The sequence below is a fragment of the Monodon monoceros genome, unplaced genomic scaffold (assembly GCF_005190385.1).
Source record: "Monodon monoceros isolate NGI ecotype Baffin Bay Population unplaced genomic scaffold, NGI_Narwhal_1 Super_Scaffold_19, whole genome shotgun sequence".
Classification (NCBI taxonomy): Eukaryota; Metazoa; Chordata; class Mammalia; order Artiodactyla; family Monodontidae; genus Monodon; species Monodon monoceros.
Genome location: NW_021703775.1, coordinates 37,233,454 through 37,245,630, shown reverse-complemented (window position 1 = coordinate 37,245,630; position 12,177 = coordinate 37,233,454). Strand labels below are relative to the sequence as shown.

The window sequence follows — 12,177 nt, the reverse complement described above, 5'->3', positions numbered from 1 at the left end:
TCTAGTCATATCTTTATTTTTTTCTAGAGCAGCAGATCCTTAACACTGCAGGGTACTACTGGCCAAGATCTTTTAAAGTCCTCTAAATATTCAAGGACATTAATTGAGATTCAAATTTTGAAGAAGTGGATGAATCTTGAAGACATTATGCTAAGTGAAATAAGCCAGTCACAAAGGGGCTAATATTGTATCATTCCACTTATATGAGGTACCTTGAGTAGTCAAATTCATAGACACAGGAAGTAGAATAATGGCTGCAAGGGGTATGGGTGAAGGGAGAATGGGGAGTAAAGTATCTAATGGGTACAGTTTCACCTGGAGGAGGTGAAAAAATTCTGGAGATTGATGGTGGTGATGGTTGCAATCTGAGTATACTTAATACCGCAGAACTGTACACTTATACATGGTTAATAGGATAAATTTTACATTGTGTATATTCTACCACAAGTAAAATACATGTAGTTTCTTTAATCTCTCTGTGAAAAATCAGAAAAGAAAATAATTCTATTCTGTAAGAATTCCTTATGTAGAGACAAGTCTAAATTTAGTTTTTAACCAAAAATATCATTTCTGAGACTCATTCACAGTTAGCACATCTGATTGTTTTTTCTGTTGCTACACATTAATTCCTGACAGTGCTAATGGCTAAAAGATAATCATTAAATATAAGGAAGAGAAACTACAAATTGTGGTCAAGTCACCACCTAAAAAAGAAAATCACTGAATACATGCTTCTTTGATAAGTAGTTCTATAAAATTATACAGATGGGGGCAACCAAATTTAGTCACAAAAATTTCCACATGCTAAATGAAATCAATTATTCAACTATTTCTAATAGTCAGTTAGATGATCAACTTAAAAATATCAATTTAACTAAAGCCAAAAAACAAACCCACTTGAGTATACTGAGTATGCTTTAGAGACCCTGAAGCATAACTTAAACGTAGTAAGGATTCACTGAAGATAAATAAAGAATTGCAATACTTTGTAAGGGGGGAAAAAAATGCAAGGACATCCAGATGACATGATGGAAGAAAATAAAAACCCAAGTGCAAGCACAAAGAAAGTCTGCCAGGGCTTCCCTGGTGGCACAGTGGTTAAGAATCCGCCTGCCAATGCAGGGGACACGGGTTCGAGCCCTGGTCTGGGAAGATCCCATATGCCGCCGAGCAACTAAATCTGTGTGCCACAACTACTGAGCCTGTGCTCTAGAGCCCGCGAGCCACAACTACTGAAGCCCGTGCGCCTACAGCCTGTGCCCTGCAACAAGAGAAGCCACTGCAATGAGAAGCCCATGCACCGCAACGAAGAGTAGCCCCGGCTCACTGCAACTAGAGAAAGCCTGCATGCAGCAACGAAGACCCAATGCAGCCAAAAATAAATAAATAAAATAAATTTATTTTTTAAAAAAAAGGCTGCCAAAAAATTGTAAAAGCAGTGCAGAAGGCAAACTAAAAGATAGCCCATGGTAAACAAAAAATGAAAACTACAATGCACAAGTTAACAAAAATAACATAAGCAAAGCCTACTCAAATATACTAGGCCACAAATTTACTTTAGGATACATAAGTTCAGTGATTCTGGTACTAATTTCCTACTTTATTTTAGGCTTTGCTTATTTTCTATATAATTAAAATTTGCATTTATTTTTACCGAAAATATCGTGTTCATTTGATACACTGAGTGTGTATATTCTACAACTGTGTTTTCCTTTGATAATTAAAGAAATTATACTACAGTGTTTGGAGTAATCAATTGAAATTTATTTTTAACTGCATTGGGTCTTTGCTGCTGTGCGTGGGCTTTCTCTAGTTGCAGCGAGTGGGAGCTACTCTTTGTTTTGGTCCGCGGGCTTCTAATTGCAGTGACTTCTCCTGTGGCGGAGCATGGGCTCTAGGCGTGTGAGCTTCAGTAGTTGTGGCAAACGGGCCCTAGAGCGCAGGCTCAGTATTTGTGGCGCAAGGGCTTAGTCGCTCTGCGGCATGTAGGATCTTCCCGGACCAGGGCTCGAACTCGTGTCCCTTGCAATGGCAGGTGGATTCTTAACCACTGCACCACCAGGGACGCCCAAAGTTTGTCAATTTTAACTCAAATTATTTTCTCAAACAATATTTTACTAAATTGAATCAAGATTTATCAACAAATTTTTAAAATTTTGTTTTATAGTTTTAATTTTTTTTTTTTGGCTGTGTTGGGTCTTCACTGCTGCACGCGTGCTTTCTCTAGTTGCAGCGAGTGGGGACTACTCTTCATTGCAGTGTGCAGGCTTCTCAGTGCGGTGGCTTCTCTTGTTGCGGAGCATGGGCTCTAGGCACGCAGGCTTTAGTAGCTGCAGCGCGCGGGCTCAGTAGTTGCGGCATGCAGGCCCTAGAGCACTTGGGCTTCAGTAGTTGTGGCGTGCGGGCTCAGTAGTTGTGGCTCACGGGCTCCAGAGCACACACTCAGAAGTTGCGGTGCACAGGCTTAGTTGCTCCGCGGCATGTGGGATCTTCCTGGACCAGGGATCGAACCCGTGTCCCCTGCATTGGCAGTCGGATTCTTAACCACTGCACCACCAGGGAAGTCTCTATAGTTTTAAGTTTTAAAGTAAGGAAAACTGTACCTTAGCAGTGAAGACAGCCTGTCTTGCCTCGGGTATCATGTAAAGTTGCTGAATAGTAGAAGCCAAGTAACAAGTAGCTCCAAGGTTAGTCAGGCCAACAAATCTACACTCAGCACGGACATCTTCATGAGGCCAGTAGTCCCATTTATAAGGTGCATGAGCTGCTGAAAAAAGAGGGAGGAAAGGATGCCCCCCCAAACAAACTATTAAACATAATATATTCTGCTTTCATTAACAGCCACTACATCTATTACTTATTTAGTTCATATACATAAAACATGGTAATTTTAAAAATTGGTAAGAACACATAGTAAAACTAATTTATTCCTAAATATTCAAAGGACTGCCAAAACTTGTCTTTACTTGGCACTAAATTATTTAACCCCAAAATGCCAAAGTATTTCACATATCTCTAAAAAGTCCATCACAACTGTTTTTTCCCCAAAAACTGTTTACTTTTTAACTTCAGTATGTCCCAGCAACAACAGTTTATAACGTTAAAATGTATGAATGGGGAATTCTTTCTTTAAATCATGCCCTCCAAAATCTCATTTCTACAAACGAAATTTAGAAAGGTTAAAGGAAAAGAAGAATGCTCACACTGCATGTGTTGTGCCATAACCCAGTTATGTATTAATCTGTAGTTTTCGACAGATCCCTTTACCATCTCCACTAACAAATCATAAGCAGCAGCTCTCGAAGAATGTGATTTGCACTTTGGCTGTTGTCTATCTTTTAGACTAGGCAACAAAAACAGGAGATTGAAGATATCTCTTAAAAATTCCTGGAAAAAAAAAGAAAGACCAAGTATATTATCTAAACTTGGAAATTAACTATATTCCAAATAAAATTAATAAGTTACATAGAATTAAATGGACTATATGAAAATCTACAATTTATTAAAAGACTGTTTAAAAACTTAAAGGAGCATCATATACCATCATCTGAAAGTATTCCCAATGTTCATTTCTCTTAGGGAAAATGGAATGGGAGGAGGAGCTTCACCTTCACTCTTCTCTCCCTCTTGATACCTTATAGCTCATTCTTAGAGTCACATCTACAATGCTATTATTTTCCACTCCATTCAGTGACCAAACGTGTTAGTTCAGGACTCATTACTCTCTATCTTGAATGCCTCTGCATTTACTTAAGTTTCTCCTTACTTCACTCTAATAATTAAAATAGCAGTAGCAGCCAAAGCAGCAATGTACCCATAATGAGCACTTAGAAGTGCCAGATACTATTCAAAGGCCTCAAAACAAAACAAACAAAAAAGGTTAAGCATCTTGCCTGGAGTCAGATTTGGCAGGTGTTATACTAAGGATTTAAAACACCAAGCTCTTAACTTCAATACCAGTGAAGTTCAAACTGAGATGCAAAGCTTTACCATTCTAGATATACTTTTCCCTAAATTTAATCTGCCTGAGAAAGGGCCACATTTCCCACTTGTTCTTTAATTGGTCCTTTGCTACTATTCCAAAGAAAGTTATCTCCCTCACCCATCTCAACTGCAAGTAGTACAAAGGTACATCGTTCTGGGGTATAGAACCTCCTGGGGTACTGTATAGAAAAGAGGTAATATTGTTAAGACCGAGACTCTGCTATCCTTAGAAAGGCTACATTGTAAAGTTGGCTCCTGGCTGTCACCTGAACACCTGAATGGTCAACAGTTCCCTCCTCTGTTATAAAACTTTCCGTAAGTGATAAAAGTGGCTCACTGTACCAATCTGTATTTCGTTTATGCAGAATACCTGCTTTCTATCTGGGAGTCTGGAATTTCATTGACTGTGGTCAGTTATGCAGGTACTATGTGCCTACATGACCCACCCCCTGATAAAATCCCTGGACTCCTAGGCTGAAGAGAGCATCCCTGGTAGACAACACCTCACACATGTTGTCACACTCATTGCTGGGGGAATTAAGCACGACCTATGTAACCCCACTGAGAGGGGACTCTCAGAAGGGCGTACCTCATTTCACCACACTTGGCCCCATGCTTTTTCTTTTGCTGATTTCATTTTCTATTATTTTGCTGTAATAAAACTTTGTCATGGATACAATTACACGCTGAGTCTTTGAGTCCTTCCAGTGAATCAGTGAATCTGGGAGTGGTCTAGGGAATCTCTGACACAGGTACCAAATGAAGGACAATTCAGAATATTTTCCCATTAATGACCTCACCTCCTCCATCTCACTACTGTCAAAGAAAGTACAGTGCATAGTTCCTGACTTGGCAAAGAAAGGTACGTTTGGCTAAGAAATACTGAAGGTGAATAGAGGCTTATTTTATATAGTTGACAGACTGACAGTAAGATTACATCTTGTCTATTCTATAATTCAGAGGTGAGATGACTGTCTTGGAGACACAGAGTAACATATTTACATGAACTGGAAAATAAAGTCACTCACTCAAACAGAAATAGAATTAGCAAATAACTAGTTTAACAATGAACTATCTTTGCTAATCAGTTTAGATCTAGAAAACTGAATGAGCTAAATAACCATAGCTCCAAAGTTTTGACAAAATATATTTAAAGCCTGTGATAAAAATATTTTATTGAAACATTAGGATTGGTAAAAGCTTGCTGAAATGAACAATATTTTTATTTTCCTCACTCTGAGTTCAGCAGGAAAGCAAGTGTCCTTAAGTGAAAGAGTAACATATATATTAACATATCCATTTGATAAATAATGGTACAGCCATTTTAGTATACTTCACAGAAAGAAGAACCTCAAACTGATACCTGAGAGAATATTAAAAATAATTTCTGATGATAGTGTGATCTTTGACATGTAATTCAGAAGAAATTCAAAGAGTTAAATAACGCTGTTAAAACAGAACATTCCTACTGTAAACAGTATGTAAACACGGTTTCTCACTGTGGTTTCTCACTGTAAAACAATGTTTCTCACAACTTCTATCTACAGAAATATAAAGTAGGAAGAGAATGAATACATGGTCATTCTAGCTTAATAAGGAATATCCATCTACAACTATATGAATTAATTTTAAAAGCCACATACGCTTCTTGTTAATGCATAATTTCAATAAAATTTCATTTTTAATGTTTCATACTTACTTGGCAAAATTCAAAGTCTATTTACATTGCTTTGATTGCCCATGTCCAAATACATGTAATGTAATGATAATTAAATATGGAAGAAATTTAAGACAACATCATGTAGTCACAGGAAATAACTATTTTTATCAATTTCAACAATACTCTGGAAGCTAGGATAAACTGTACAATGCAGGAATTGTAGCCAATATTTTATAATGACTATAAATGGAGTATAACTTTTATGTATTTATTTTTTTCTGTAAGTGCTATATTTTAAAGATCTTTCTGGACTCATTGTTCTCAACCAAAGCAAATAAATTTTAATGTTTTTTTTTCTTTTCTCTTCTTTTCTAAATGGAGTATAACTTTTAAAAATTGTGAATCACTATGATGTTCACCTGTAACTTATATATTCTACATCAACTTCAATTTAAAAAAATACTTAAACTTGAAAAAAATCTAGAAATTTCTTAAAATTAAAAAATCTGTTGACAGGACACCTAGGTTTTCCAAAATTCTTTAAAGAATATGTGAGCAATAAATGTTTGAAGACCACTTCAAAAAAAGTTTGAAAAAGTATGCTGCCTCTCAATCTATTACTAGATTTATTCTGTTAAAGCATATTTCTGACATTATTTGATCAAAAACTTGAAAGGCCCCCCTTTTAAATTATAAAAATAATACTTTTATTTTACTGTGCATATAAAAATAACCTCCTGGGGCTTCCTTGGTGGCGCAGTGGTTGAGAGTCCACCTGCCGATGCAGGGGACACGGGTTCATGCCCTGGTCCGGGAAGATCCCACATGCCGCGGAGTGACTAGGCCCGTGAGCCATGGCCGCTGAGCCTGTGTGTCTGGAGCCTGTACTCCGCAACGGGAGAGGCCACAACAGTGAGAGGCCCGTACCGCAAAAAAAACAAAACAAAACAAACAAACAAACAAACCCTCCTGTGACCACAACAGATGGCCACCTAGTTTCCCCAAATTACCTCCTCTATATTTCCTCAAGCTCAAGCCAAACTGAACTTATCATTCAATAACCTGCACATACTCAGTGGTTTCCTAGGACTGATTTTTCATTCATATTCCTTTTGTGACTTAAATGTTTCCCTTACTTTTCTACTTAAGGACTTTATCCTGGTTACAAAAGCTTTATCTTCCTCAAAGACTTTCCTAATCCCATCAATGCTATCTGATCTTCCATACCTCTGATCGTATCCCTTTAATGGCTCTTATTTTTTACCATGAATTACAAATATCATGATATTATTTGTGAAGGTACATACGAATTTTGCATAAGGCAGACTTCTCAATAATTACCTGCTGAACAAATGAACCATTAGATTGTCAGTTCTTAAGAATCAGGACTGAGTCTTAATCATCCATTTGTTCAACATATATTTGCTAGGTACTATACAAGGTAGTAGAAATAAGAGTGGGGTTTATACTCTTAAAGGGGAATTAGAAGAAGGGAAGAGGGAGTAGAAGGGAGGAAGAAGAGGAAAGAGGAAGCAGAGGCAAGGAAGGAGAGGAAGCAGCAGCAGCAGTAGCGGTGGTGATGGTGGTGGTGAGGGAGACTGTATGTGGCCTGGCAAGCCTAAAATATTTACTATAAGTCTCTTTACGGAAAACAGTTACTCCTCGATAAATTCTAGATGAAATTTTTTAAAATTAATAAAGTAAAATATTACAGTAGCACAGGTATTTTTAGTATCTTGGCGATAAGGACGACTTCTTAATAATACACCAACACCAACTACCTTAAGCACCTGCACTTGGATACTGAATTGACATTTCAAATTTAACATGTCCAAAATAGAACTACTGATTTTGATACCCCATCCCCCCAATCTTATCTATCCTAAATTTTCCCTTTCTTAGTAAATGGCATTATCATTCACTTAGTTTCTCAGGCTTAAAATTGAGAAGTCATTCTTGATTAGTTTCTCTCTCTCCCACCTCATAATCTTCTCAAAATTTAAGTCTTGTGAACTCTATCTTCAATAAATATCCTAAGTCCAACCACTTTTCATCATCATCCCTCTGGCAAAACTTCTTAACTGGACCCCTAACCCTCACACTTGCCTTCCTAGTTCTCTACCTGTAGTCTAGATCTCCCCCTAGAACATGAGTAAAGCTTTGAAAATGTTAATTCAGACCACATACCTCTCCTGCAAAAAAGCTTCTAAAGGTTTCTGATCTCACCAAAAACACAATGGGAAACTAAAGTTTTGACTACACAAACATTAAAACCTTCTCAATAAACAACTATTAGTAAACAATAAAAACAACTATTATTTAACACTGTTCTGGAGGTTCTAGACAAAATTAGGTGAAAGAACAGAGAGAGTTAAGACTTAAAAATGAAGGAGTAAAAAAATTACTCGAAGACAATAAACTAAAAACAAATGAAAAATCAAAGACAATACTGAAGATAAACACAAAGACAACTGAGAAAAAAATTCTACAAACAGTAAGTGAACTTAAGGTGGCCTGCAACAAATTCACACACAAAAATCCTTACTCCACATAAACAACTCATCAGAAAACAAAATAAAAGAGTGCATTTATGATACCTAACAAAGAAAATCCCTAGGAACAACGTTATTTAAAAATTCCTAAAATTCAAATTCTAAATGAAAACATTAAATTGAAAAACACAACACTGGTCTTCTATAAATAAGAAGACAAATCCTGTTCTTGTATAGGCAATTTAATATAATGTCAATTTTTCTATATCAATCCATAAATTTAACACAACCCCAAATTAAAAAGTATCCGAATTTTAATTTTTGAAAGAATGAGACACACTGATTCTAAAGTTTGTGTGGAAAAATAAACAACCGGGACAATTCTGAAAAGGAGTAATAATGAAGATGGACCATCTCTACAAGATATTAACTAAAAACTGTGAATCTACTTAGTTAGGATATGGTATTGGTGAATGAATAGATCTGTAGAGTGAAAAAGAAAGTCCAGAAATAAATCCAAGTACATATGCCAATTTCCTCCATACAAAAATTCTACAAATTATCAAGAAAAGGACCATGTATATACATGAAAGGAAAATGAGGACAGGATTTGAGCAGGTCAGAGAAAACATAATACAAATAAATGGCTTTCAAACACATGAAAAGAAGCTCAACCTTACTCATACTTACAAAAAAATGAAAAATAAAACTAAGAGAATGGTTTCCACTTATCAGACTAGCAGAAATTAAATTTGATAATACACTGGGTTGGTAGGAATGTGGGAAAATTGGCACTTGGCTCACAGACATTGTAGGTGGGACCATAAATCAGTTCAGCCTCCACAGAGAGCATCATGGTTATTCTGACCAAAATCACAAAGGTACATACCTCGTAAACCAGCTTCTATTTCTAGAATTTTTTCCTACAGATTTCCTAAATGATGGATGTATAAACATTTTCCCTGCAACATCACTTATAGTAGTGTAAGGTAATGCTCAACATTAGGAAGCTAGTTAGATATATCACATCTTTCCAGAAAAAGAATATTATGCAGTTGTTACGAAGAATGAATTAACTCTATATATACTGATATGGAGAATCTATAAGGTAGGTGAAAAAAGCATATTACAGAACAGTGTATTTAAGGTTTTAACACCTGCAGACAGTATTGCTTAGTGGTTAGAAGCTTGGTCAAGTAAAGAGTCTTGAGTGTCCTCAGTGAAGCAAGTTGTTTAACCTGTCTATGCCTTAGTTTCATCATCTGTCAAAATGGCGTCTAATGACAGTATCTACCTCACAAGGGCTCAAAAATTTTGCCTAAGATATCAGTTGTATAAATCAATAAACAAAAGAGAGAAGGAAAAAAAACAGGGTCTTAAAAAAAATACGAATAATGAAGAAAAAACTTTTGGAAATATTTCCTGCACATATGTGACAGGAAAAGAGTTGATATTTTCAAAATAAAGAACTTTCAAAAATAAGTAAGAAAAATGACAAAAGAATACATGCAGATTATGAACAGAAAATTGCAAGTTAATACAAGTGGACGATACATAAATGAAAAGACACTCATCTTCAACAATAACCAAGGAAATCAAACTAAAATAGTGAGAGTGGCAAAGACTTGTCATGTAAGGAATGTAGGGATGTCTGAGAAAGTGGCATTCTTACACAGTGTGGCTGGGAGTATAAACTGATAGAGCCTTTTGTAAATTGATGTATTCTGATTAAAATGAATCAAATTTACTCTTAAGAATTTATATGAGTATACAATGGAACAGGTATACAAAGATGTTCCCTGCAGTTTTTTTTTTTACAGCTACCAACAACATAAATGTCAATAAAGATTAAATTATTTCTCTCTTTATGTATTCAACTTTTTAATGTATTTTCTCTTTTTTGATGGATTCATTTTTAATGAATAACACAAATCACAGAATAGTATTTACATAATATAAATTATATACCTATGTATTTAATATAGCCATAGAAAGTCCTGGAAGGCCATTACCAAAATATCACATGAAATTAAAATATATAGGAATATTTTTGTCAGCAGTACCTAAAAATTTTTTTCTTTCTTTAAAATGACTTTTGCTTTACAATGATATGTTATCAGAAATATCAATTAATACATTTATATTTTGGAATAAAAGTTACATATTGGTTTATATAACGTAAGACTTCAACCAGCAAGACTATAAATAAATCAAGTTATTCCCAGTGAGTGTAATAGAAAAATTTTAAAAGATCCAGGAGAAAACCCACAGAACAGGGCTTTGTGAAATAAGGGTAGTAGCACAGATTTAAGACAGATAAGACTGTCACCTTAAGTTTATCTTAAGAATCCCTGAGCCTATGCTCATGGGGACAATCTACCATTCTTTTCATTATTCCTGTGTTTCCTAACACAATCAGTAACCTCAAGAAAACAATCCTCCAAACCGTAACTAACTTCCCTTAATGAAGGCAATGACAGAAGTGCCAATGACAGTAAATAATGTAATCTAAAGAGAAATTAGACATTTGTTGGTATAGAGTTATTAGGTGTTATAAAATAGTCAATTATAGATTTTATATCAAATGGGTCTTTAAGAAATGAAACCAGTAAGTACTCTAAAATGACTACTTATTAATTCCATTGTGTTAAGTTACTAATTCAAAATATTCAATTCTATAAAAATCTACAATTAAGCAGAGACTGCCTCTCTATATACAGTCATAGTAATTAAAACTTGTTCTGCATTCTAAAAACAAGACTAAGATTCATATTTCTAGGATTCATCTTATTCAAAGTTCACTGTTCCTGCCAGTAATAAAGTTCTGGTAAACTTCATTTTTGCATGTTTAAGGAAATTTAACATATCCACATACAAGGAAACAATATAAAAAAGTTCAATCTTATTTCATATAAATACTTGGATGTCTTACTACCAACCTGTCCTTCCCTTGAAAATTTAAAGGGTGGTTTGTGTTTAATAACACTTGTTGCAAGCCTTAGGAGTCCTGTAAGCCCATCATCTTCTATATTACCATCCTGATGATCAAGGATCTCCCTGCTACAAAAAAGAATACAAGCAAAACAAGACAGTTCATAAAATTATGTTCTTTATCTTTTCTCAGCAATATAACTGTCAATTTCACATCAAATTTTACCTTCGAATACAGTCAGCTAAATGTCGTGCCAAAGCATCCAGGTCGAGGAGTGTTGTCTTAATACAAAGAGAAAATACAAAATTCAAACACAGATTTTTATGTTCACTATTTCAGATACTATTAAAACAAAAAATCCTTTCCTTTTAAGTAACAAGAATTTGGTTCTCCGAATTCATTAACATGCCAATTAAATTATAAATAATATATAACTATTCTTTACTTATACATGATGTCAATAAAATTATACTTATAAACACATCACTGATAGTCCTTCAAAAAAGAATCAATGAAATATTGGTAATAAATTATGAGTCACGGTAATTTAACGAGAAGACACTAGGTTTGACTTATTTTTTCTTTAACAATTTTACTGAGATGTAATTAACAAATCATACAATTCACCAAGTTTTGTTTCTAATACTACTTTTAGAAATAAACTTAAATGCACAGTTCATTTCAGAGAGCTTTCTCATTATAACTGAGCAACAAAATTAAAACAGATTTTATAAAACAGAACTTAATTTAAGAGGATTCCAGGGAATTTCCTGGCGGTCCAGTGGTGGTTAGGATTCCATGCTTTCACCGCCAAGGGTGCAGGCTCAATCCCTGGTGGGGGAACTAACATCCTACAAGCCACATGGTGTGGCCAAAAAAAAAAAAAAGGATTCTCAAAGAAATTCAGATCACTAAGTAGCAAAATTACTTTGACTAGCAAGCAAGAATATTAGATTCATACTTTAAATAGGCAACCACAGGTTTAAAAAAAAATCAATGTCTATCTGGAATCAACATTTTATGGATAAAGTCAAATACATTAAGACATGTTCGGGGGGGGAGGGAGGACTGGAATTGGTAGTCAAAAGATATAAGATACATAAGTACTA

General features: G+C 35.1%; 1 protein-coding gene across 7 annotated transcripts in view; it reads right to left on the bottom strand.

Moving 5' to 3' along the window:
- USP34 (ubiquitin specific peptidase 34) overlaps nucleotides 1-12,177 on the bottom strand; it is a 231,592-nt gene that overhangs the window by 54,941 nt on the left and 164,474 nt on the right. For all 7 annotated transcript variants that reach the window (XM_029232068.1, XM_029232067.1, XM_029232073.1 and 4 more), the window contains 4 exons: nucleotides 11,294-11,349; nucleotides 11,076-11,196; nucleotides 3,204-3,387; nucleotides 2,604-2,764 (listed from right to left, as the gene is read on the bottom strand). In XM_029232068.1, the coding sequence (XP_029087901.1) occupies nucleotides 2,604-2,764; nucleotides 3,204-3,387; nucleotides 11,076-11,196; nucleotides 11,294-11,349 (522 nt within the window). The remainder of the gene's footprint in view (nucleotides 1-2,603; nucleotides 2,765-3,203; nucleotides 3,388-11,075; nucleotides 11,197-11,293; nucleotides 11,350-12,177) is intronic.